This window comes from Opisthocomus hoazin, chromosome Z, assembly GCF_030867145.1.
Source record: "Opisthocomus hoazin isolate bOpiHoa1 chromosome Z, bOpiHoa1.hap1, whole genome shotgun sequence".
Lineage (NCBI taxonomy): Eukaryota > Metazoa > Chordata > Aves > Opisthocomiformes > Opisthocomidae > Opisthocomus > Opisthocomus hoazin.
In genome coordinates, this window is record NC_134454.1 from 3,813,783 (window position 1) to 3,841,363 (window position 27,581).

Sequence of the window (27,581 nt, forward strand, 5' to 3'; positions counted from 1 at the left end):
ACTATGTAGCTCATCTCACCATGCAAACACTTTCTGGAAAGCTCTTCCCGAGCTACACTGGTTCATCTGTTGAAAATCATCTTCTGATTTCCAGTCTAGACCTTTTTCATGGCAGTTCTTATCCACTTGGATAAATATTGGGTTTAACTTGTACAATTTTTCTAACATGTTTCTCACCTGATGCATTTATAGTAAACCAACGTGTTCCCCTCTAGTTATTAAGATCTGTTATTAAGTTATCAAGATTCTTAAGATCTTGTACCTGACTGTCGTTGGCTTTGCCAGTCATAAATTCTTCTCTGCCTGTTGCTGTAGCTCCCAGAGTACTCCTGCTCACACACGCACCCACACGTCGTTCCAACCAAACCACTACTTATTGCCCTGCACTGGCACCAGTGCTCCATGAAACTTCCCTGAGTGCAGAGGAAGCAATCCCAGCCACTCCTCCTTGGAGCAGCAAATTACTGCAATATCACAGAATGGCTTAAGGTGTTACAAAAATGCCTTGGCTGCTTCTCATAATTATAGAGAATAGAATGTATTTATTCTCTATAGCTAGGTATTCAATGCACCTGGAAGTCCTGTAGAACTGCAGAAGGAAGGTCACATCTCAAAATCCAGCAAAATACCAGTATCTTATCACTATGTACAAGTTGCTGAGATACTTCTCTGAAAATAAATGATCAGAAAATGTTTTACTTGTATATTGGTACAAAGGAGAGTACACGAACAAGAAGGGTAATCTATGGTACTTTGCTCTGGGTTTGTGCCTCAGTGGTGACAACACAGCAGCTTTATTGGCTGCTACTGAGCAGTGCTTGCACAGCACCAAGGCCTTTTCTTTTTCCCACTCTGCAAGTGGGCTGAGGCTGTGTGAGCAGCTGGGAGGGGACACAGCTGGGACAGCTGACTCAACACAGCCACAGGGCTGTTCCATGCCATATAAACGCCGTGCTCAGCAATAAAAGCTGGGGAGAGGAGGAGGAAGGGGGACGTTGGAGGTGATGGCATTTGCCTTGCCAAGCAACCGCTACATGTGATGAAGCCCTGCTTTCCAGGAAGCTGCCAGACATCTGCCTGTGGATGGGAAGTAGTAAATAAATTCCTTAGTTTGCTTTGCTTGTGCGCACAGCTTTGCTTCAGTTATTAAACCGTCTGTATCTGAACCTATTAGTTTTCTCACCTTTGCTCTTCCAGTTCTCTCCCCCATTCCATCATGCGGGGAGTGAGCAACCAGGTATACGGACACTTAGCTGCTGGCTGGGGTCAACACACCACAGTCACTGAAGTATTTTCAAATGTGATAATATGCACAGAGACAGAGGCCAGTTAAAAAGAAGAGATCATAGTTGCTACAACAAACTGCAGAAACAGTTTCAACATGCTGATTTTGCCAGACAGTAACAATTTTTCCTTTATGAGCAGGACAGTGATTAAAAGTTCGAGATACATGTGAACTAAACAAAAACTAAAAGTATATGGTCTTTTTGTCTTAATATATGTATTAGAGGTAAGGAACTCCCAGTTGGTACTAAGATACCTAAGGATGTACAAGTGAGTGCCACGATTCGAAAAAGCAGCATGTATCTACGTAAGAATACAGGACATTTTTTAAAACTTGGGTAAATCAAGCATTATAAATTAGCTGAATGTTAACAGGCTTATTATTATAAAGATATTATTTCAAATATAATTGAAAGGTATGTTTTAACTTTTATTCTTGCAGCTCAAACTATATGTAAAAAGAAGAATCAGTAGTAAAACTAGAAAGGAAAGGAATCCATCTATATATCCCTTTTCTTCTTGTAAGGAAAACCTCTTTACAGTCTCTAAAGAAATGAACTGTAAATAGGGATGAACATTAGGTTTTCTATGTTACTGCTTACTGCTCAACTTTAATAGGTTTTTCCTGATAGTGTTCTGTATTTCATAACCTTGAAATAAAATAATATCATTAACCATCCACCACTCATTTGAAAAATTTCCTAAATGTTTTTACTTTGAGGATCACAGGAATGCATAGATTAGATTCACACCCTCACATGGAGCCAACAATGAGTAGTAGACAACAATTCATTCCCTTTTTAACCAGTCCTAAAAGCCTTTTACACTCCCCTAACCACCAACCAATTAATTCGCCTACCACTTGCTGGTTCTGGGACAATGCTCCCATAACCCCCTCCCACCTAACTCAGTCATTAACTAGGTTAGGGGAGCATTTCCCTTGTAAATGAGTCCCTGAAGCATTTTTACTTTTTTCCACCAAAGAGAGAGCAGAGCATATGTATTTTACTTCATAGGCAACAGTCAGTATTTCTCTTTAAATGAAAAAAATTAAGGAAATAGACCCAAATATCACTGTGTACAGGTAAAAATATTTTTGCCTGCACAGAAGTTGCTAATATGGGAAAGCTTTCCCATGTCTTAAAGAAAGGAGTAATTAAAGTATTATGGCACTCCACTTTATAAACCAATGGTTCTGACTCTTTTGAAGTACTGCTCCTAGTTTTGTTTAACTAATAGTAGAAACAGAATGGGTTCATCATAAACCAGAGGTCAAAATAACGACATCCCCATTCAGCCTGAACCTTAACTCCTGAACACAAGTAAGCCTGAGATATACACAATTTTAGGAAGGAGCATGAAGAATCACCTAAAGGCAGGGCTCTGGTGAGTCATTGCAAAGCTTACTTGAGCAGCCACGAGACCAGATAGAATTGGTCTAGCCAGCTGGAAAACATGAGCAGTCGTACTTTAGCTATGCTAAAAATTAAGTCATGTAAAGACAAGCGGTGTTGGAGATGCTGGCCGCTATGGCAGGTATTGGATTAGCAATTCTACTTAATGATCACAATGGTTTTAAACAATCTGTTGGTCTGTAAAGTAGAGTGGTTTAAATAATATATCCATGAACTAATCATTAATGGCTTGCATCATGTCACTTCTAGGTGAGAATTTCTATATCATGTAGAAGGGCAATGAATGGAGACTTTTTCAAATTAGGAAAGATGACAACAATTAGGGCACCTATTAAATAAAAAGACACAACAATAGATGATATGACAAAGGTGTGAAATACAGAGAAGGCCAGAGATGGCATATACATAACTTCTTGCTAAACTCTATAAAGAGATCAAAAGAAAAAAGAAATGTGTTTCAAGATATCAGAGAAGATGAAGTGCCCACAGAAGATGTTCCCTTGGCAAATCACAGCAGTCTTCTCTGCTCCCTTTGGCTCATACTGATGACATCAACATGAAGGGAAGTTCAAGAACCAGCCTGAGTCTAAGACTTTCTATTAGAGTCTCTTTTAAAAGGGCACACTATTTCATTTTTAATGAAGGACAAGTGTTAGCAATCAGCAGGAGCACTATCAAAGAAAAATTTAGTACTGAATTGTCTCTGCCATTAAACATAAAAATGACACTACTGGTACAGACCAGAAAAGTCCATGAAGTCCCATATTCTGTCTGGTAGCGGGTAACAGAGGGCATCAAGAGGAGAACTGAATGTCACCTTGTCACCAGCATCACTTTTTGTGCAGTTGCATTAAAATTTTGGAAAATAATAGTTTGGGTGGGGAAAGAATTAATTGTAGCAAAATTAAGACAAAAGACTAGAATTAGACTGTACAAAAATTTTATATATGAAATCAAGCAGGAACTAAATGTTTAAGACTAACTGCTAGTGATGAGTTGAGAAAACAGCATAAAAACCATAAATACATTTTTGACAGCCAAATTCACACACTTTTAAAATTGTCACTCTAGTTTCTAAATAGAGAAACTGTTCAGTTTAAAAGATGAATGATATAACCATCTTGGATATCAGGAGGATTCAGAATTAAGAAGGGAATGTGAAACTTCTTAGTTTGCAGCATGTAGGTTTTCCAGTATTCACAGGCATGTAAGTGGCAAATATTTTGGAAAAATACCCATTTTTTCCACATACAATATCTGAACTTAACAAATTTTGCACTAAATATATCAGCTTATCAATTAAGCAGTTAAATTTTACAAGTAAAAAAGTGTTAAAATAATATTAACACTAAAATAAGTTCCACCAGTTAAAAACTATTAAGAAAACACTTTCTATTTCTACCTACCCTTGTCATGCCCCCAACTGAGTTTAAGATTCATTGCAACTTGAGTAAGCATCTCCTAGGTTCTGTGCTATACAGCTGAAATCTCCCTGAGCAGTATAGGTTTGCAAAAGTTGCTAATTTCTTTTTAAAGCAGTATTTGATGTCAATATCAACATATATTCAGGTCTCAGACAGAAAGAACGTACTAGATTCCTCAAAACAGGAATTTAAAACCATCTTTGTACAGATCAAATACACTAGACAGTAAGTATCTCCATTTAAAAACTGCATATTTAAAAATAATTGCATAATTTATTTTATAAATTTCACAGGTCAAATCTTTGCATATTGACTACTGTAAAGTAAAAGATAAAAGTGAATTGCAATGATTTGAAAAATCCTATTACCTGTGTGCCAGCAGCACCCTGAAGGTCATCTGATTCAGTCCCAAATAACTTGGCAGCAACTTTGACCAATCCCAGTTCCATTCAGTAATGGCTGACTGTTGACACATGGCAAGAAGCTATTGTTAGTTATTAATCAGTGTTAATATGATCAGTAAATTAAAGCTCCAGCTGTGATATACTAACCTAGAAGGAGGGGGGTCTAGAACAAGGACTTAGACAGATGATATCAATCATGTCCACAGAAGAAGGTTTTTATTCCAATAAGACAGCAATTAATTTATAAATCCATTTGGGGATGTAGCCATTATTTATAAAAAGATAAATCAATTTTTTGAACCATTATTCTTCCAACTGTTAATGGCATTCTGCCCAACCACTTTGTCTGAGAGATTGACTCTTTGCTTGAAAAGTAAAATAATTGGCAACTTTTTATGTAACAGCAATTTACATTTTCTGCTGTCAGCAAAAAGTTTGTCAGAAAAAGCTTGGTATAGCTGGAACTCAGGATGTAACCTGTATCGCAATTAGAGTGATGGGTTACTTGTCTATTTTTCGTGAGGCACTCAAGTCACCAGATGGTTATTATAAACAGCAGTAAGTCTAGACAATGTGAACAAATATAACTCCATATTGCTTATTTAATAAACAAAAGCAATCTACAATAGTGGTGGGCAGACAAAAGACCACACACAACATTCTTATGCTTATAGAACAGCAACTCCTGTTGCATAATATTAATTTGCATTGTCAGTAATGGTCAAGTAGCGACTACAATTCAACATTCTTGGGAGGAAATCGTTCAAAAATTATTGTTGTAACACTAAAATAGCACTGAGTAGTTTAAAAAAAAAAAAAAAAAGATGAGGGCAAGTGAAAACAACAGAAGTAAACCTAAATAAGAAGAATAACGTTTATCTTGCAGTGCAGCTTTTTCTTCTTACAGACAGCACTTTGTTCTTCTGGGAGAGCAGAATTGGTGCATTCCTTCCTCTTCCTTCCACCTTTACTTTGTTCCCTTCCTTCTTTTAATTTAATCTGCTCCCTAACCCTCATCTTTGGTATGCGTTTAGAAGTAATGTAGGGAAAAAAAAGGTGAAATAAGCAGGAAGAAAGGGAGACGAAGGTAGCTAAAGAAATAATATTATGATGTGAAAGTGGAAGGTGAACGAAGAAGTAACAGTGAACACCTGATAAACAATAAATAGGGGAAAAGAGTCAACTCTGAGAACAGTGGGAGTAGAAGAACACGGGAGAAAACAGGCAACTGTTCTATATGCTGCATTAAAAGTAGATAAATAAATAAATATGGAGGAAGTACTTGTAAAATCAAGAGGGATAAAAAGGAGAAGGTAAACAGCCAGTAGCCACAGTCATAAAAATAAACAGGAAAATTTATAAGTACACCAGACAAAAATTCAGTCCATCAAACTATTCAGTTCTGCAAAAAAATAAAGGATCACTTTGAAAACAGACACTTCAGGAAAGGAAAACAGTGTCTTCATAGCTTTTTTCTTCATTGATGCCATTGAAGAGTTGCATAGCCTAGACTTAATCTTATTAGACAATAGAGGAGCAGCAGCACTGGCATAGACTGAGGTGTCAGGACAAATTGATAAAATCGAGAGCAACAAGTTACTAGGACCAGATGGTGATTATTCAAGATTTTTACAGGAATGTAAGAATGAAGTGGCTGAATTGTTAACAGAAATGACACTCTTCCTGGAATCAGCTACTGAACTAGAGAGTTGGAAGGTAAAACATTTACATATGATTAATAAAAATGCTAGCGTTGATCTCAAAATAGCAGTTCAGTAGCCTTTGTTTCAGGAGCAGAAAGATTTATAGAAATTATGATAAAGTATCTTGCTAAACTTGACACGATAGGGAAAAATTAGCAAAACTTAAGAAAAGTCAGCCACCCTAATGTAGTGTAATTTTTACATCTATCAACAAACAATACACGGAATGTTTACTACAAATTATCTTTCAGAAAGATTTTGAAATAATTCATTTTAAGAAACCCTCTATTGATGGAGCTAAGAGCATCTCTACACTGTGCAGTGTAGACATGCTCTTGTATTGTTATATATTATAATACGTTATACAGTGTAATGTAACCCAAACCTTCTTGGTTTAGAGCTGAACCAGCTCTCTGGACTCACAAGCAGTACTGCCATGCCTATTCCAAGTTGCTTTTCTGAGAGAAAAGTTTTAAAAAGCAATATATAATTAACTCATTGACAAAATACATTGTGAAACCAGTAGCTTGGTGGGACTTAGAATTTATAAAAAGATAAGGTGTTAGTTGATGTACTAAAACCACATCTAGTTATAGTAGATTTAAAGAAAATCAAGAAATTAATCATGGATTATAAACTCCTAAGCTTCATGGCAGAAGTCAACCAGTAAGAAATGAATTTAAGAAGAAATATGTCCTTTGAGAAGAATAATTCTTCCTTGCCAGTCCTCTGGCATCTTCTACAGGCACTGGTAATAGTCTTCTCAGGAAACCAGACACTGAGCTATACTGGCCACTATTTTATAAATAGACCACCCCACACAACTTAATAAGCATGCAATTTTATGGTCTTATTTAATAGTATTACTAAGCTCAGGAATTAAGTCTGCCATTGTCTGCAACAGGGTCGGCACACAGTACTTTAAGGTCTATGATCCACTTTTTTCTTTTTTTAATTTTAAGATATTTTTCCATATTCTGGTAATAGACTTTATGCCAAAAGTTTACAAAACCCAAAGCAATTTAATACAAACTATCCCTTGTCATCTGTTGATTAATAGAGCGCTGCAAACCTGTCATGTAGCAGAAGAATTCTGCCCTGAGTTGTCACTACTTGAAGGTCTTATTCTACCACACTCTTAATGAATTGAGAACTGAGGCATGGTAAACTATTTTCTGCATTTCAAATTGGAGTGATTCTGTAGTCCGTTAAGTTCTATCAATTTAAGATATATGTAAACGGACTAGTGAAAGGAAAAAAAGAGATACCTTTAAAGCATGTTGCTCTGTCGTGAGAAGCCTTGTGAAATTGGTATTAATCTCCTATTTCAGGATATTAAACACTTTTATTGCAACATGACAACAGTTAAACATTAATTAAACCATCAAGAAAAACGAAAAAGAAATCAAAAACCCAAACCAGTTATATTTTACAGCAATACAACTGGTGAAATAGACCAAAATGCCCAAAACTGGAGAGGAGATTACACTATGTAAAAGCAGAGTTGTACTGAAAAATGATGTCTTTCTATCACAAGTCCGTAAAGTGCATTTCATGCCACTGTAATACCATTTCCTTTTAAATATTTGAAATTGAGGGGTAGAATCAAAACCATAGATGATGGATTAGGAAGACTTGAGAAATGATGGTGTAAGATTTAAGTGTCCAAGTGCTATCAGAAACTACATGTTATTTTCTGTAATGAATTGGTCATGTGGCACTTTGGCAGAGGTTTGGGCTACTAGGTCTATTTTCTTTAGCTATTACCTTATCAGGAAACTAATTTCTATAAGCAAATTATAATCCTTTACTAACACATCTTAATGAAAAATAGAGAAATGGAAGCTTTCTTTTTTTTTGTGGGTTTTCCCCCTGCTTATTTGCACTGTTCTGTTAAACCTCTGTATTTCCACAGCATCCTTTACCGCTCAACATTTCCATGAAAGACTCATCAGGAAGATTCTAAATGTGCACCTGGAGTTTTGCCATGACTTTTCAAAGGACTTGGACTAGCCCTATGTACCATTACACAGACGTAATAAATGTCACTGCTACTAATGGACTTTCCTGCACCATACCGAAATAACACAGAAAGTCTAAGTAAATGCAAATTGCTCTTACATGCAATAATTCTGATAAAAGAAAAGCACAATAATGGCTTTTTGAACATCACGCTATTGTAGAGGGTGCCCTCATTCCTGAGTAATAATATTCCTTTACATTTCATCAAATGTGAATGCATGTAATTAATTCCGTTTTCATAATTTCAGTCTCTGTCATTATCATGATCATAATAAGATCGACAAGAAAAAATTATACTATAACCAAGGTTTCAGATTTTCACAAACCTGATTGAACACTTTTTCACTAGACTGTCTGTACACCTGGAAAGGGTTGAAGACAGGCTGCTCTTCTTTGCCCTTCAGTGTCAAAGGCAGGCATCGACCGGAGGTAACACTGTCTCCAGCAGAATCCTCACAAGACAGCTGCTCTTTCAAATATTCCTTTTAGAAGAAAAAGCAACCACAAAACAGTATATGCCACCTAGCTTTCAAAGTGAAATTTGTCTAACTTCCAAGCATAACTTTACAGCGTGCTTCATAGAATTTCCTTCTGTTAAAGAAGGGAATAAGTAATCTCTTACAAAATAAAAACCTTTTTAAGAGCCACACCATTTTACAACAAACAATAAATAATGTCCACAAACATCCATCCAACTGAAGCAAAACAGAATAATCTAAGCTATTGTTTTGAAACTGTCATCAAATTACGCGCATCAGTTCTCATTTAATATATATACATTAGGTTTATGTGGAAGCAGAAAAAACAATGTTTTCTATGAGCTGTTCTAGTGTAAGATGGCTATTATATTATTTATTTTACATGATAAACTATACTTGAATATCTAAAGTTATTTTTTGGACAGCATTAAATAGTTACTACATGACTATAAATTAATTGCTTGATGAATATGTTCAAATCAGTTGTTTAAAACACAAGAAATAAATACTCTGCCACTCTTCAAAGCTATTTTTAATTGTTTAAGCATTCAAAGACTGGAAGTCATTTATGATTTACATGGCAATTTTAGGAACTATACTGTAACAGACGCATGATTATTTTGGCCACAATCTTTTCTGTTTTCACTTCTTAAACTCCTATGTAAATAAATCATCACTGCATGCCAATAAAGTGTTTTGATTAAACAGAACCATTTTACGAAGAGCTAGATAATGAAACACTTACAGATCTATTTGCTGGAAGGACTACTGTGATTAAACAGTTTATTGCTATTAAAATGAAGTCCATAACGATAGGATTGTCATAACATTGAGCAAGTACTCAAGGTGAGTCTTCAGTAAGATGGGTGGATGCAATGCTCCTTTTACTTTGCAGTACTACCGAAATGACAAAAATTTTCAGGCGCAGGTGAGAGAACACGCAAACTACCTGCCAAGGTACCCTGTGCTCCTCAGTGGGTCTTTCTAAAAGAATAATTCCATCATTGGCTTAAACTGATCCGACTGTGGTCTGGCCTGAAAGACACAAGTTCCCTCCTAATCCACACAGACTGTAGCTGCTGCTCTCTTGTGTTGGCACTAGCATATGTTGTGAAATCAGCCAGAAAAAAGAAAGGTTTCAGCCAGATAAATAAGCCACACAATTTCTCGTTCTAGCCTAAGAGTGGAAAAGCACAAGTGCAAGAGACAGAGCAGGACTGTCTCTCTGTTAGTTGCAACCAGTTGTCAGGACTGCTTAAGACAATCACAAAATCAGCTAAGTGTATTTTTAAAAAAAAAAAAAAAAAGTCAGACTTTTTTCTGCTTTAAAACAACAGCATAATCCAGCTGTGAAAACACACCCTAAGTCTGTTACCTATATTTTCTCAGCCTACAAAGGTGACTGGGTTTTTTTGCCATTCATTCATGACTTCATGCCATAAAAAAGGTTTTAAACTCCTGGTAAAGGGGCTTATTTAAAAGCTATTTCTATATGTTTACCAATTTTTCATAAATATACTGACTTCCATGCACACATTTTCATGAAATCTGTAGACAGCTCTAAAGCAACCCATCCCTCTGGACACCAGAAGAAGATTCTGTTATTTTTTTAGTAGAGATATGGGAAATCGCTGTCCATGCTTGCTAGGGTTTGAACACTTTGGGTGGTATACAGCTCACCTCCCAGTATTTTTCTGTCTTTGGAATACTGTGGGTTTATGTTGTGACAAAGAGACTTATTCAATAATGGTAAATGCAAGAGTCATGTCTCAAAAATATGAAAATAAATAGAAATGATCTCATGTTTGTAAGTACGTGAGCTATATCCTCACTATCAACGACTGGGCATGAAACCACGTAGACAGAATATTATAGAGTCTGACAGCTCAGGAGAGTTGGTTTCTCTTTGGTAGCCATTAGTAAGAAAATGCTTTTAAAAATGATTGTTCTTTTTGATAAATACATAAAAGACTGTAGGCTGGTTTGAGTTCTACAGTATCTATTATAGATTTTTATAACATCCTACCTCTATTTCCAAATACAGCTTCCAAGAATCTATACTCCTTTTCACCTGCTTTTCTAAGGAAAATCATTGCGAACAACAATTTTCTGTCTCACGATTTTGTTCTCTATTCACACGCAATTATTAAGCAGTGTAGCATAAAGATCTCCAAACTAATTTTAAGAACACGATCCCTTGATAGTCCAAGGAGTCTCCAAACAAAAGAATGGACCTTTGAACAGATAATCAAGTCTACTTCTTGGTAGTCAGGCACATTAAACGTAATCTAAGTTATGAAAAATAATATTGAAAAGTGCATTATCATAATACAGTGCTAAGCATTAAAATGTTTTGCGATGGTTTCAAAGGTAATTTGAAGCAACACGGTTAAGTCCTGTGAGTCAAGCTGGTCAAGATTTTTTTCCTTCTTTTTTTTTTAAAAACAAGACAGTTTTTTCCACTGAGAAATGTTCTATATTTAACAAAGCTCTTAGTAACTGCAGAAATTCAAGGAGAGACACCTGGGATGTAGCAAGTCAGGCTAAAGTCCCTCTTCCACCTAATTCTCTCAGCCTCTTACCTCCTATTGGAGCTGCTCCACTTTGTATAAATAACCGAATACTCACAGGAGCTGGATCTTGGATCGGGGTCTCCAGAACTCAGTATGGGCATTCTACCCCTTCAGATAAGAGTATGATTCTATTTTTGACCCTAGAAGTTACAGAGCGGATTTTTACAGCAATTTCTACAAGGTGAAACAACTCCAACAGGGAAAAAGGACAGATTTCCATGCTGGTAGCTAATGGTCTAGCGGTTTGGGGAGTTAGTTCGGATGCGGAAGATGCAGACTGATTTCCCTGGTCTAAACCAGGCAGAATGAAGATTTGAGCTTGCATATTCGGTCCCCTAGGTGACTGCCCTAACTACTGGATGACATGCTATTTTCGGAGGTCTTGCTCATCATCTTTTCCTCACTCCGTTATACTTAGAGTAATCCTGAATGTGCTCCAGGTGAAAAGGTTTTGTCTGAACTGTATTACAGTAATAATTTTCACTTCAGTTCCTGAACCATTTAATTGTTGGAGATGAAACTTGAAAAGATTCTGTATTGTATTAATATTAGGTTGCCATCTCTACACACATGCATACATTGCTTCTAAAGCTTCCAAATGCAGATGCGTAAGGGTTGCTTTTAAACCTATACTTAGGAACTAAACAGTTGATCTGATTTTCAGAAGCACAGTACCAGTACCGAGCTGCTCTCTGTTGCCTTCATACAGACATAGCTGCCTAATCGTTTTTGTTTTGCTGTAGATTTTTTTTACAAAGAAAAATCTCGGCCTATGCCTATATTTGCATTATTTTGCATTTTATTATAAACACTTCCGTACACATGCAATGATCTTAACAGCACCTGCTTATGCATTCAAGGAATAGTAATTTAGTAATTAAAGCTAATAAACAGAACTGTCTGAATTAAGCTGTGTAGATCTGTGTTATACAATTTAAGCAAACCTGTGTTTATTTCAGTGCATAAAATCAGAATGCTTTCGGTAACTTGGTGCAATTTGGTACAGCCTTAGAAATAATGAGCTAATTCTTTTGTATTGCCCAAATTCCATGTGCAGCAAACAAACTTGAATTTGGTTACTGTAATTTCGAAAGCACTGTAACTGAATAGAGTTATCTAGATTAAGTAAGGTTTTCATGTGGATGCATTTACTTCCTCATTACAGCCACAGGGCTTGTTTGTTTGTTTTTTAAATCAGGAGAATTGATTTACCACATTTGATTTTACTTCCTGCAACAGTCAATTTTTCAATAAACTTGCTGATTTTTTTTATTTTTTTTTTCTAAACTGTGTTCAAGCTCCTAAAAATGTATCTATGGTCTACAATACGAATCTGCAGGAAGTTTATGAGCCATACTACTGTTTAAGTACATAAATAAAATCTACATTGCTTCCCATAAAGTAATCTTTTCTGTACAAATGCAGAAAAGCCTAAACTGAATGGATTCTATTACAATACAATATAGGATTTCATATTGACTTTAAGAAGCATTATCACCTCCTTGACTAACCCTTAGCTGCCAGCAGACGCTGCCTCAGGCCAGCACACACCTAATTGCTCGGTAAAAAGGCCGTTTCCCTACCTCATTGAGCCGGATGATGTGATAAATTTGCCTCAGGTACTCGCTGCCACCTGGTTTGTGGCAGATATCCAGGACCATCATGTTTATTTTCTGCTCAGTGAATCCAAGTGCAATACCTCCTTCCTCTAACGTTGCACCTTCTACTGTGACTGAGGCACTAGAATATAGAAAAGATACAAATATGTTTAAGTTAACTTTCTAGAAAGCAAAATAATAATATAAAGTCAGATAAAAAAGCTGTTAAATGTTTTAAACGTTAAAAACAAAACCCTTTAAACATTTGGCTTGCACAAAACCAATGTTGCTGTATACACATCTGTGAAGCCTGTATACAAATACATAATAAATGCTGAATAACTTGTTTTTATTATATGAAATGTAATGATTTTAATCTCAAAGATGAAAACATAAAACATTCTTTACTCCAAGGCCATGCAAGGAGCAAATATTTTTAAATTTTCTTTTCCACTAGAGAAGTATCTTTACTACTAGAAATGGCATTTGCATTCGATCTTTTGTACATTTTTCTTTGCCTGTCGCTGCACATATTAAAGCCTAATTAACATGTCAGAAAGGTAGCCATTACTCTAAGTATAGGTTAGAAGTTTTAAATTGAAGTCTTTTTCTTCCCACTGCCATGGTGGTAACCACTTTAAAGGTATCTATTTGCCACTTGTTGCACGTTTTGCCCTGTACTGTTCCTCGGTTTTCTTCTTAAAAGTATTTGTGTGAAGCTGCAACAAAAAAATCTGAAGGTTACAGGCCCAAATGACTTGGAAAACGTGCATTCAAAACTCTGACTGTTGTTTCACTGTTCTCTCTGCATACGAACATGTTACCAGTTCTGTACTTGCTTAGTATTGTACATTGAAAAAGTATCAAGAAAAGAAGTACTAAAACTAATCCTTTTCATCAAATATTAGAGCTGCAACACCGATAATGTTGGCACCTTGACACAGATGTGTCAAGAACTTGAAAGACCAACAGAATACCTTCTCTCTTCTACAGTCATTATTGGATTAATTTAAAATCTACCAAAGAAGCATTCTGAATTAAAAAAAGCAATGTTTAAAATTTTTTTTACAACTAAAACCACAAAGCCCCAGAATACTTTGGTACAGTCAGCTGTAAGCTGCAGTTTACGGTTGAGAGCGTGCCACGATTACAAAGTTAGCTCTGCTGAAAGTTGCTGTTTGACCTGCAGGCTCACTTAAATGCTACACAGCTGCTGGACATTAGAGCTGGTATTGCTTCCACATGCAGCTTCAGAACGTCCTACAGAGCAAATAGTTTCAAAATATAAACTATAATTTTGTTCTTTGCTGAATGGAAGTAAGCAATACTCTGTTATTATGGTGTATTTTACAGAAAAGCTTCAAAGAAATTGATCCTTAAAATTAAAGCACACTTCAGGCTGGTCTTTCCACGCCACACGCAGAGGCAACCTGAATTTCTTGTCAAACTTCTTAGCGACTGACATTGAAAAAGTTGAGGACCTCTGACAAAGCAGTGTGTCGGTGTCGGCACCCAGATTGTATCCTTTCCTGCCCGTCACTGTGCAGGTGAAGCAGATGATTGGATTCAGTCAGCACTATGATTAATGAGTTCCTCTCTGGATTTGGGACTGCCTATCAATCATGTCATTAGGAAGAATGTGCCCTGAAAGAGGCAGACCTCAGCCAAGGAATAACTGCATTCATCTTCATCTGTGTATGCACCCAGCCAGCCAAGTCAGGGTCACCATGATGAAAAACAATAATCTTCAACTCGACAAACTACTTTGCAAAGACAGACATTGCCTTTCTTCTCGGGATGCGTGTTCTTCAGAATCTAACGTGACTGTTTACAGCTCTGCTGCTACCATAAAGTGAAGGTTATTTTAATGAATAGTAATGCTTTCAGGCAGTACCCAAGACAGGCAATGCGTACAACTGCCACTTTCTGAGCCCTTCACTGAAGATTTTTGTTTTTTAATTTTCCTAAACACTAAGTTAAATTTGGATGCCACAATGGAAGAACCTATATAATATTTACACTGTTTATGTAGCTAGCAGTCCTGATAACAATAATGTTACACAAAATCAAGCAAGACTTTTGCTTGTAAAAATCCAGTGCACTTCAAAGATGTTTCCACAACTGCGTCGGTGAATCCCAAATAAATCTTTTGAAATTTATGGGTTTTATTATCTTCTACACACTGTATCTTTTAAAAGTCTATAAACATTTATAAATACGGATATATATAAAAATGCATATGCATAGAGTTACCCACAAAATACTTTAATTATGAGAAGGTTATACAGAACATAATTTTACACTAACTTAGATTTCCAAATATAATCATTCTTATCTCAAACAAATCACGTAAACATCACAATTCTCCTCTTGAAAAATCCGCTTTTAGTGATTATGTGACCGCTACTTAGTTAATTGATATTTGAATTTCAGCTTTAACATATTAGTTTTATAATTTGCATTTATAATAATATTTTATCACTACATTGGTTATCTCAGCTATTTATTACTCAGATTATTTTTTTCTCACAAATTGACTCATGATATTTGAATATGAAATGGAATAATAACTTTTATGCTGGATGTCTGTTGCAGAAACCCCACTGAAGTCAGGGGACCTCGCTTCATAACTGCATCATATAACTACTCACTTGAAGAGCAGGTAATGCATTCTCCAGTTTCTTAAACTTAAAATCAGGGACCCTAGTCACACACTAGTTCTCACTTTGTTTGACACTGTACACCTACAGAAAACATTTTCCCACATTCATTTCCCACAGTCTGATAGCTGGTGGGTAATACAGCATTTGTGCAGTATGTTAGAAAAGAAAGTAGGGTATCATTTTAATTTAAAATTATCATGATCATCAAAAGTGCAAATACTAAAGTTTTCGTTTATAGAGGTTATCCACAACATCGCCTTACCCTGTATTTCTGTTTTTTTAGAAAACACCTATTCTGTCAGTGACATTAGAAATTGTACTATGGAACCATTCTGTTAAGTGTCAATTTACACATTACCATTATGGGTTTTTTATTCTATGACTCTTTCAGTCACTGGCATCTGGCTTCAATCTTTTAATCACTGGATTAGAGCTTGTAAATTAGTATTAAATGGAAATGGAAAGATTACAAAGGTCAATGTCAATGAGCATTCGTGTGACACTATTACTGCTTAGTGCTACTCCCGTTAACTGACTGCTTGTAGAAACAGCATACTGTCCCTTAAAGCACTGCATGAATGTCTGTTCACTAATAGCAGTGATTCCAACCTACAATCACTATATCTTTTGTTTATACGGATAATCACTGTCAGGATAGCAATGACTGCAACCTTCAAGAATATTAATTAAAAAAAAAAAAGCAATCTTAGTTTCAGTAACCCACATTTTAATTCAGTAAATCATGTAACTGCAATAAACCTAATACTGGAAAGATAACGAACAGTGTTTTTACAGAAGGGTACGGTGACATCCACGTGAAAACAGACTGGACTAGGAACACACTGACACACACAACTTCTTGAAAAATCTATATAAGGATTTAAAACACTCGGACCTTAATGTCAAATCTGCAGGGAAGGTTGATATTTCCTCAGAAAAGCACAGCAGGGTACTCTCCTTGTCCTGTTCTGATATATTCTACTTGCCCTCAGGGTTTGTTATGTTTTAAAATGAATTAGGCTTACTTTTTAATCACAGATGAACGCTGAAAGCTTTTCATAGTCCCTCTTAATTTAATCACCCTAGCAAAATTAATTCATAAATATGTTGTGGTGCCTTCTAGTCAGTGTACCTGTTCACATTCTGAAAGACACACCAAATACATTGTCCACATTTTTGGATCATCATGATATTATGAAATCTGTAAGTGCTATGAAGACACTGTTCCGATGAAACAGCCACAGTTTACTGCTTCAACAACGCAATTAAGTTGCAAAAACATGCTTTAAAGCCATCAATATTAAGAACTAATCCATTTCATAGAAGATCCATTCATACAACCTATTTTTTTTAGATTGAACAATAGCCATAAAGATGCCAATAATCCAGTAAAATGAAGAACAAACAACAGCATTTGAAAAATACTACATTCTTACCAGTCTGTGCTCAATTTTCTTGCCTTCAGCAACTGGCTTTCAATCCAGTTTGGTCTTTGCTGTTCAATGCTTTGTATAACCTTCTGGGTCACTTGCTTAGGACCACTTTTCTGTTTTCCCATAATACTTTCTAAGCACACACGAACTAAACTGAGTTTTTCTTTGCTCCATCTGTCAAGTGTTGCACCTGTTAAACGTTCTGCAGTATTTCCATCCTCAAATATCCGACATATAATTACTATCAAGTTCCAGACAAGCAGACCAGCTTTCTTCAATTCAGCAAAGTTTCTTGACATTTTTCTCTCAGCCAGAAAAAAGAAGTACTTAATTGGGGGAGGCAAACATGCAATCACTGTAGGTAACTTGCTGATTACAATAGATACTGCCTGAGCTGCAAGCCTTGTGAAGCCTTAAAAAAAAGAAAGAAAAGAAGATATGATTAACATTAACATTTTAGTTCTATCACAGCACGCTTCTGAATGTTGTATGATAATTTCTAACTTTCTTTTGTACTGAAAATGGGTAAAAAGCTGAAGTACTCAACACTGTAGCTTGACTTCTATTGTCCTTCCTCCATATATACCCCACAAAATGTAAACAATAACTTGAATTAAAAACAGAGAACCTAGAAAATTTAGAATTTAGACTGTGACTCTCTTCACAATTAGTCCTGCTGTGCACAGTTATTGCAGACTAAATGAAAAAGACAATACCCCAGTATTCTGAATGGTAGAAAAGTTGTCTTCAGAATTGTAGTGTAACTCCACAAGTGGAGCACTGCAGTAGGATATTACATATGTTCATAATCTTTAGTTTCCTATCAATCCCTTTCTATGTTCAAATCTATAAACCTTCAGTTTATCAACTTTCATACAAGCATGCATACTATATAGCACTGGATTCTAAACATTCCAGATACCGAAAGTAGCTATAGAAGTAGCTACAGAAAATATGCTGCTAAAAATCCAAGACATACTACAATTAAAAAAAATACCAAAAGGTCATCCACAATACGGAGTCAAGTGAAGATTTAAAAAAACACCAAAACAAACCCCAAACAAACCCGGAAACCCCCTGACTCCTTGCACCTGTGTTCTCAACTTATTGAAAAAGAAATAGCCAGATCCGTTCCAGGTGTCACAAAGCCAATTTAATTTGTCACTAAGTCTGAGCCTCACCTCCCAGCATGCATATAATTTCAGGCTTAGCAATAGACTCAGAATAGCCAATTTTGGCTACAAGCTCTAGATCAAAGTGAGGTTGCAGTGAGAGTGCAGCGCTGCATAAATGGGCCTCAACATGCTGAAGAGGAGATGTATGGAAAGAAAGAATGGATCAATGCCATGGCTTGCCCACAATCTACATAATCAAAACTTCATGCCAGAAAATGCTACAGTGATACTACTGAATTGAAAACAATCAGGCAATACTTTGGCAGCAATAAATTTATGGTGAAATGTATCCAAAAGTTAGCCTTTTCAAATGATGGAGGTTTTAGGCACTGTATGTGATGAAAATATATACCAGAAATAATCTTTACATCCAATCACCTTCAAAACATCTCCTATTACATATATTATTTCTCTTTCTTCAGTAAATGTTTCAACAACCAAGAAGGAGCAAACTCCATACCAGTTTCAGTGCTATTCAAACACAGATCACCGTTGTAAAGTTGGGATGAATGAGTTCTTATCATTTCAGACAACACAGTGTATTTAAATTTAAACAGTTCTGAATGAAAATATGACAAATAAGAGAAGAACTGGTTAAAGCCATTAAGACAAGAGCATAGACATTGTGCTTTACTCTGTGTTGAATCCCACCTTACTACTGCCAGATGCTGAAAACATTTTCCATACTGTTATTATCAGTACTACAGTACTGATTATTTTAAAAAGCTGTTTGTGTATGCATGGGTGTAAGACTCAAAAAAGAGATACTGAATTTTAATGGTAAGTACTTTAAAAAAAACAAAGGATGCTTGGAAATTGTTTATTTCATTGTCAAACTGCAAAGCTCATGAACTAATAATAACTGTTCAATTTTGCTACGTGTTCATTAAAGGGGTAAAAAGCTTTTAAACAAATTTATAAAACAGCATAAATTTCACCCACACTTCCCAGATTCTTTTCTCTTCATTTCTCGAGGAGTGTAATTCCATTCCTTTGGAACCGTTTTCAGTAAACTTCCAGGAACTATTTGCTTGTGCTGGTATGTTCCATAGTTTTCTGTTGCCTCCCATGAATGCATCAAAGAAATTATCTGCTTCACTGTACCCTTGACTGAATTAATCAAAGTCAACTTCAAGCATCTGATAACCTCTGGCTCCGACTCACCACAACTGGAAACTTCAGAAGGAAGAATTATTAAATATTCAATAAGTGTAGTCATTTGTGTAAATCTGTTTCAGAAAGAAGTGTTTTGAAATTCTTATGAAAAGTAAAAACATTATGATTCATAGTAAGTTAGACCTATCGGTGTGTTACAAATTAAAGAAAGACTATAAAGCAAAACAGTGCAGCATCTTGTACCATCTTAATACAGTACTGACAAAAATTACAATTGAGTGTATTTCCTTCATCCTCATTTCTCTATCAATATATTTTGAAAAATTTAATTTAAGCTGACTGATGTCTTCCTTTTTATATGGAGTACATTTAATTACTTGTTAGACATCAATGAGGCAAACGGATATATCTATTATTTTCTACTTCCTTGTCTTGATAGTATTAATGAAGTTGCGTTTATTAGATACCCAGACTGTTATACCAGAGAACAGCAATGGAAAAAAAGACATTTTGGAAACAAAAATGCATACAAATAATAGTCATTAACAGAGATGTAGCATGTCATCAGAGACTGCATGTTGAAATTAGACCATCTTAAATATAGTTATTGACATTGCAACAAGTACCAATCTTCTCCGTGTTCTTAATACCACAGTGAACTGCAGTTTTTCCATTGACACGGAGCAGCAGTTGGCAGGCAGAGTGCTGCAGGACGTATCAGAGATGGCTTTTGACCTGTTAGGCCCTTGGCTCATACGTTGGCTTGTCTGTATTTTTTGCTGATCTAAGTTTCATTCTTCTCTGCATGGCCTTTCTGGAAGCTTCCATGCAATATTTCTATATTTTCTTTTGTCTTACACTTTAGACTTCTACCTGTTGCAATCCCATTTTTCTCTGAGGAATACCTGAGCACTTTTACCACCATTATTTTCTATTCTGTGATGTTCGTAATTCTGTTTCCCCTCTTACATTCTCCCATTCTCTTCGTTCTTTTCTTTTCAGCGTTCCTGTGTTTTAGCCATTATTTGCAAGATCACCCTTCTAAATCCCATCTCTCTTTTCTCGCTGAATACTGCTTTTCCTTGAGGGCAGTATTAGTTGCTCTAGTCGTGATGGCAGCTCTCCCTCTATGTGGAAAATTAGGAGCCTGTCTGCCTGTTGACAGCAGAGTCTACGTACCCATCAGACTATGTCACCCTCAATGGGAGTCCCTCCTCTTCTTTTTCCGCTCTCTTTTAATTGTTTCTTACTTTTAAATCATGGCAAAGGTCTGGAGCTGTTACATGCAGAGAGACAAAGAATCTGTATTGCTAGACAGCTGTCTGCCGCCACCCTGCTGGTAAGACAGACGCTTAAAAAAATCAGACTCCTGGTTGACCACACCTCTCCATAACCTCTGCTTTCTTCAAAATTTTCACCACTCCTGCCACAACCTGATTCCTCAAAACACTTCAATTATAGTATAATTTTGATGTAAACTACCATCGCTTCATCTGATTTATCAAGGTAAAAATAATATGCTCTACATGTCTGATAACTGAACAGTTTAACATCAGATTTTAAATACTTATTAATAAATTAAATACCTGTCATATTGTATAAGCAACCCCACAACTGCTCTTTTTCCATGTAGGTCTCAAAAGCATTGCCAAGAGATCTGGGTGATAGAGTGCAGTAAGACAATATTGTGAAGAGTGTTTCAATCAGAGTAGGCTCTTTGTTATTTATCTGTTCCAAGAGAGAACTTTGTTCATCACAATTCAATACTTCATTTCCTTCAAAATAAAAAAACCAAACCATGGTTACAACAATTTCCAAGTAATTCCAGTTCACAGTAATAGATAGTATTAATCAAAACAAACTGCAAACTGTATCTGAATAATATTTCAAACAACGTTACAGATACTGAAATCTGATCTTCCTCTGCATAACGACACTTGAATGTCTTCCTGAATTATATGCAGCCATTAAAAAAACAAGACTCCAGCATGTTTACAAACTATGGAACATGTCTATTTAATTCAAATTTAACTCAGTATGTAATTGGAATTTGATTATTTACTAAACATTAATCAGAAGTAAATTGTACTACTTCTGTAGAATCACAGTCAGAAAATGCTTAACTCCTCTTATCAATATATTAGTCATGTGAAATAACAGGACTCTAGTTAAATAAAATAAAATAAATAAAATAAAATAAAATAAGATAAAATAAATTAAAATAAAATAAAATAAAGTAGCAGCTGCATACTCCCCAAAATGGGTTGGCTTTGTTTTTCAGTATAAGCTGACATGGAGAAGAAATCAGTTCTGAAAAACAAAACCTCAGCCCTGCTGAGATACAGATAGCTATGTTTTTAAAGACAACTAGTGATTTTCATCGAGTTGAGTGGTATCAGCTTACATAACATTTATTTCTAAATGTTTTTCATAATCATTATAAAACATGCTCCCAGCTGAAAGATAATGATGTGTTTAAACCCCTTTGAACCAATGCAACTCAATGGCTTTGACTTGCACTACTGCCAAAGACCTCAGCTTCCCACATATTTGTGGAATATGCTTTTGATGTTAACAATCATAACAAATGACCAGAGCCAGAACCAATTAAACACTTTTTAAATTTAAATTTCCAGTTTGCAAAACTGAAAGTTTCTGAAAAACTGATTTAGATAAAATTATACTTGAAAATGTAATTGTTTTATGCCAGTTTGGCTGCGCTTATCTTTACCAACCTGTGCAGGAGAAAGATCGGAGAGACTAAATTTCTAGGCTGCATTTTTCTAGTAGTTCAAACAGTCTTCAGCATCTACCACAGTGGAAAACTGCTGCTTTACACCCAGCTCTGAATGACTTGAGAATGTTGTGAAATTCAGAAATCTCATTTTACTCTCCTCTGAATTCCTACAATCTAATTCACACATTATTGTAAACCATTCAGTCTGGGTAGCATGCAGCCTTAAGAGAAAGAGCCCACAGGATGTCGAAAGCTGAAAAACAAGACCAGTGATTTCATAACTAAGAAGCTGTGGGTTTTTTTCCCAAGGCAGGAGACAGATGAGCAGTAAGAATTTTTTTTTAGTCAGCTTTTTTATATGAGTTGAGTGAGCTGGCATATTTTGCTGAGACACCTTCCAATGCCAGATGCTTGAGTGAAGAATCAAATGGATTCCACTAATTCACTCAAACCAGTGATACGTTGTCTGATATGGATATGACAAAGAAAGAACCAAGAAAGCAGAAAAAGCAGTTCAAAAAGGAAAACCCGGAGGTATTCAAATTATGAGATGAAAATTTGAATTGAACTTTGATTACATTACTATTTTTCTTTAAAATTCATTTAACTAAATTCTAGGGAGGAGGATTTGCTGAGATTTTAAATACTATGTAAACTGTCTTTGCAGAACATGACGGGAAATTGCTTTGTTTAAAGGGGCTTATGACTTGAAATTAAGCCTAAATTTGATTTATGATCATGCCACATGGAAAGTTTGAGTCACAACTTGTTAATAACTTCTCTAATCACCTTACTGCTACCAATAAATTTAGATGAATGGAAAGAAGTATAAAAGTATTTTGTAGGGGGTTATACATATATCTTCTTGTAACTAGTGCATAATACAAGTCTTGTGCTTTTAAGCAAAGTTCTTCAGGAATCCACCGGGAAATCATTCTGAGGATAAACATAACAAGATATGTAAGCTTTCATCAGCTTTTTCTTGTTCTACCCTGAAGTAAATGTTGCCCTTCTTGCAAGAAAATCTGACATTTCAAAGCTCAGGTTGAAATGAGTTTTCTGACTGATAAACTGGCATGGATCATAAAATCATAGAATCATAGAAAAGTTTGGGTTGGAAGGGACATTAAAGGATAATGTCACTTGGTTGAAAGCTTTAGCTAGCTGATCAGTATAGCTGGTTAAATATTATGAATCAGGAGTCTACAGAAAGAAATGCAGATTTCTCTTGCCTTAGAATTTTTCTTTAACATTTATTAGCTCACCTGTCATAACATTAAATATTCATCTTAGTTTGAACTCCAATACAGCTTTCTTGATAATCATCACCTAAGAACAGTATTTATATAATAGGCATCATACTTATTGCCCACTGATGCTTCCCTCTACATATTTCTCTTTCTTCCACTTACTGCATTTGTATATCAAAAGCCAGTCTGTGAAGGGAATCTACATCTCCTACAGGTAGCTCAAAGGAGATGCTTCTTTTTCATTTCAGTGGGACTTACATCCATACATACCTGTTAAAGAAAACCTGCTATTTTTTATATCTACATATCATAATGTTCTATATGCACAGAGGATGCTGAAATATTAAAAAATGAATATTATTAATAAATATCTTTATAAGAAAATTATGTATCTAGTGAATAACAGCTCTGCCCTAACCACTCACAATGAATCATTCTTCCTATGACAAAGTAATGCACTTAACCTCTTGGGACAGGATCACGTATTTTAAAAACATATCTTCAGAGAGGCAGACTTACAAGCTTACTTTATCCATATTTCTTCCTTACTGATAAAAATACCTCCCAGTAACTTGCTGATATTATCACACTCATCCAGCTCTTATCTGCTACTGGTTGAGCCACGAAATGAATCTTAGTGAATTTAGAAAATATTCCGTCATTGACTCTAGACTTCTCTTCCCCTCGTGAAGCCTTACAAGACAGACAGGCTATAAACAGTTATACTGCCTTTTTTGACCAAAAGAGGTAGTCAGAATTCCAATTTCTACATGCTGTTACATTTAGGAAGGGAAACTGGAGATGGAGCAAGTTATTTTTGATACAGTTCTTTTATTTGCCAAGAGCATAAAACTTCTGCTCTCTTCATAGTTTAAATCACAGCAGCTGATGACAATATATAGAGAATGCAAAAAGGATATATTTTATTTGTTTGTAGGACCAAATCTTTCAGCAGGCACGCTGCACTGCTTGCTTCCTTGCACTATATTCTCAGTGCTTCTTCTGTCACTGGCTTTTTTTCTATTCTTTTTCCGTATCTGTTCTGGTAGATCATTTTACTTGTCTCTCATAAAGTTGCTCGTCTCCAATGTAATAATTCTCCAGTCAGCCTTGACAGCTAGAATCTATCGTAACTTTGAATATGAGTTCATTTTGGCAGAAAGTGTATCATTTTAGTTTTTAATTCCAAAAAGAAATTTTCGATCATATTACTTCTATCCTGAATGAAATTCAGGTCTTAACCCTACCCATTTCAATTTAGTAAAACCCAAATAACAACCCGTGTGTCACCTGCTACCTGTGAACCCAAGGAATCCTTTTTGACAACTAAAAAGCTCAACACAAGACAAAAAGACTTTAACAAACTTTCTATCATCTGCCTGAAAAATCATTAACATATCAGAAAACTACTTCTGTGCCTATATATTTATACGTCACTAATCCCATAGTATTTTACTCTCATTCGACTTCAGAATTTTTTGTCCCTAAACATTTTATTTTCACCTATCTGAGAACAAGCTTCCACTAATGGATCTTTGGGTTAATGGCTTCTGTGAAATCTATCTTACCCAGGTCAAACGGAAAAATCATTACTATCAGAATCCCCAAGCTCTGATTTTATGGTATAATATGCTGAAATTGTGGCATTCTGGTAGACAAAATTTGATGAAGTAATCTTTAATTTAGTGCTGTGGCCACATTACCTCCTCTGTATTACCGCACGTATAGGCACCAATACTGAACAAGTTACCCTCTTAAAATGTGTTCAGTCTAGAGCTCTACTGTCACAAGGAGTTCCTACCAGAAATGACTAGGTCTTTGAAAAGCTATCCATATGACCATACAACACAGTCACAGAGACTATCACAAATATATCACAGAGACTATCTTCACACTTTGTCAAGAGAAGGTATGTGATTCTCAGCAGGTCTCTGTTACAGTCCAAATGGAAATTCCTATTCTACGTTTCAGAAACTCCATAAAATCTGTTTACTGTTTTCTTTAGCTTATCACTGGAAAGCCATCAAAAGGAATAGGATCTCTGATTAAGATCCCTTTTCTATTGATCTTCCAGCTAGAAGTACATCATGCTAGTAAGCATGTCTACCATTTTACCACATTGGTTATGCAGGTACAGTACCCAGTAAGTTTACTGGTCAGATGGATATTTTGAGGAGATGCCACTTTTAAAACAATTATCTAATCTTCTGATGTTAGGCTACCACGATACAGTTTGATATCATGACGAAGCTAAGAAAACTCCCAGGTGTTCTGGAATCTGCACTCACAAGCCTCATCCCAGATGATCTACTATAATCTGGAGTAGAGAGCTATCTGCACAAGCATATACATTCCTCGGAGAGACCTACTTGTGCTCTCCCAATGACAACAGTTAACCCCCAACATGCAGATTAACCCCCAAGTTTTGGGGAAAAAACTGCAAGACTATATTTCCCCAAAACTGTATGTAGTTGAACCATGGGATTAGCACAGTTGCTAGTTTTTCCAGTTGCCCAGTAGACTGTGCCTCAGGATTATTAAATCCGACAAGTTATTACAAAGGATTACAAAAATAATTACCTTCAGGTACTTGAAATAAGAGTTTTGAATTGATATACAGATTTAGCCAATGCCAGGACTTTTTTAATGGAGATGGTAGTTTATTTAGGGAATGTACATTTTGTTTTGTAATAACTCCCTATTGTCACTAGAAGTTCTGTCTGACTCCTAACAGAGGTCAGTTGGTAAAGTTACCATCTTTCAATGTTCTTTTGGAGTAACTTGCAAAAAATCACTGCTATTTACCTTTAAATGACTAAAAGTTACCTAATTTAATGATATTGTGTTAAAATTTAGTTAGTGCTTAAAATTTACCTTAAAATGCCACATTATACATTGTGGCAGTTAAAGAGCTGCTTCACAAGGGGAAAAGAATTGGAGCGGTGAAAAAGAAAATGTTTCCATTCTACAAACAGATTTTCAAGTCATTTCTCTTGCCAGATATCAGTTTACAAAAGCACAGTCTTAGAAAACTCTCCATATCTATTAGTGCCTAGGGAGCTGGCTAATACTGCATCACAGTTTTATTTGCTCAGTAGAAACCCTCCCTTCCCCGCCCTGCTTATGTGTGCAAGGTAAATTACCTCTTTTTGAAGCAACTCACATTTCTTTGGGTCCAATTTCAGGTTTGCAGCCTTAAGCTTATCACAGAATATTTGCAAATGTTACTATCAGTTCTTATTTCAAAGCTTTAGTGGGGACCAGGGTATCATCTAGGTTTAACTGTACAAGGCTACACAATACCCTCTTCCATTAGTCTCTCAAAAATGCATTGTGCAAGCCAAAAACATTAGGTGAAACTGCCAAAGGCCTTGTCCTGCTGTGAAAGCAGTTTTCTTCCAGTTTATCTCCACATGCCAGTATTCACTTTAAAGTTGAGTGTAGAAAATGAAATTAAATCTCTGTAACAACTGGGGTCTCATGTATTCATTTTAATGAATAAGATTTTTGTAAAAGGAATACATTGCTTTTTCTATTGTACATCATTAACTTGGTGCTACCATCTGTTCTTCTTGTGTATGTGAGGTCCAAGGACTGACTGAAGGCCTCAGATGCGCCTTGTTGATGACTTCTCAGTGATCTCTTTCTTATCTGCTATTGGTAACTGGCGAGGTGTCTGTTGACTGATGAGGTTCCCTTTGGTATTAATCCTATACTGGGCCAGTGTAATTCAGTAAAGCTATTGCTTCTGGTTTATTATGCAAAGAATAACTGCTGGTTCCTGGAAATAAAAACTCTCAAACGAGAAGTCACAGACTGTTCTGCTGGCATGCTATGCATTTAAAGCAAGTCTAGCAGAAATTCTCAGAGTTCACTTTCACCCTTCCCATTTTCATATCAGCATCTGCTGGATTCAGTAACTCATTACACAAGCACCTCTTTCTTCACTCCCCTGTTATTTGTTGCTTGTCAAAATAATCCATTTCTGTTTCATATCCATGGGTGATAAAGTACTTCTGATAAAAAATTCCACCAAGAAAAAGGCAAAACAGTTTGTTTTGTCAGGAAATTTACACATGACCAGTTACCTTCATTATTTCTCTCTGCAAAGGCACAGCAAAGGCCCTAGACCCTTCACTCACTCAAGAATGTGTCTTGGAAGAAGTTTTGTGAATGTTGGACCCACAGAAAAAAACTCTGGGATTGTATTACGCTGTAGTTAACTGTAATTCAATACAACTAGGTTATTTAGACTCATAGTTTAAGTTACAGAGGCCCAATATGCAAATCCAATTTTTCAACTCG

General features: G+C 35.9%; 1 protein-coding gene across 2 annotated transcripts in view; it reads right to left on the reverse strand.

The window, feature by feature from the left end:
* The window catches only part of KIAA0825 (KIAA0825 ortholog), a 251,925-nt gene that overhangs the window by 112,747 nt on the left and 111,597 nt on the right, over positions 1 to 27,581 (reverse strand). For both annotated transcript variants that reach the window (XM_075446981.1, XM_075446980.1), the window contains 6 exons: positions 20,876 to 21,064; positions 19,116 to 19,349; positions 17,002 to 17,410; positions 12,888 to 13,044; positions 8,579 to 8,734; positions 4,492 to 4,586 (listed from right to left, as the gene is read on the reverse strand). In XM_075446981.1, coding sequence (XP_075303096.1) covers positions 4,492 to 4,586; positions 8,579 to 8,734; positions 12,888 to 13,044; positions 17,002 to 17,410; positions 19,116 to 19,349; positions 20,876 to 21,064 — 1,240 coding nt within the window. The remainder of the gene's footprint in view (positions 1 to 4,491; positions 4,587 to 8,578; positions 8,735 to 12,887; positions 13,045 to 17,001; positions 17,411 to 19,115; positions 19,350 to 20,875; positions 21,065 to 27,581) is intronic.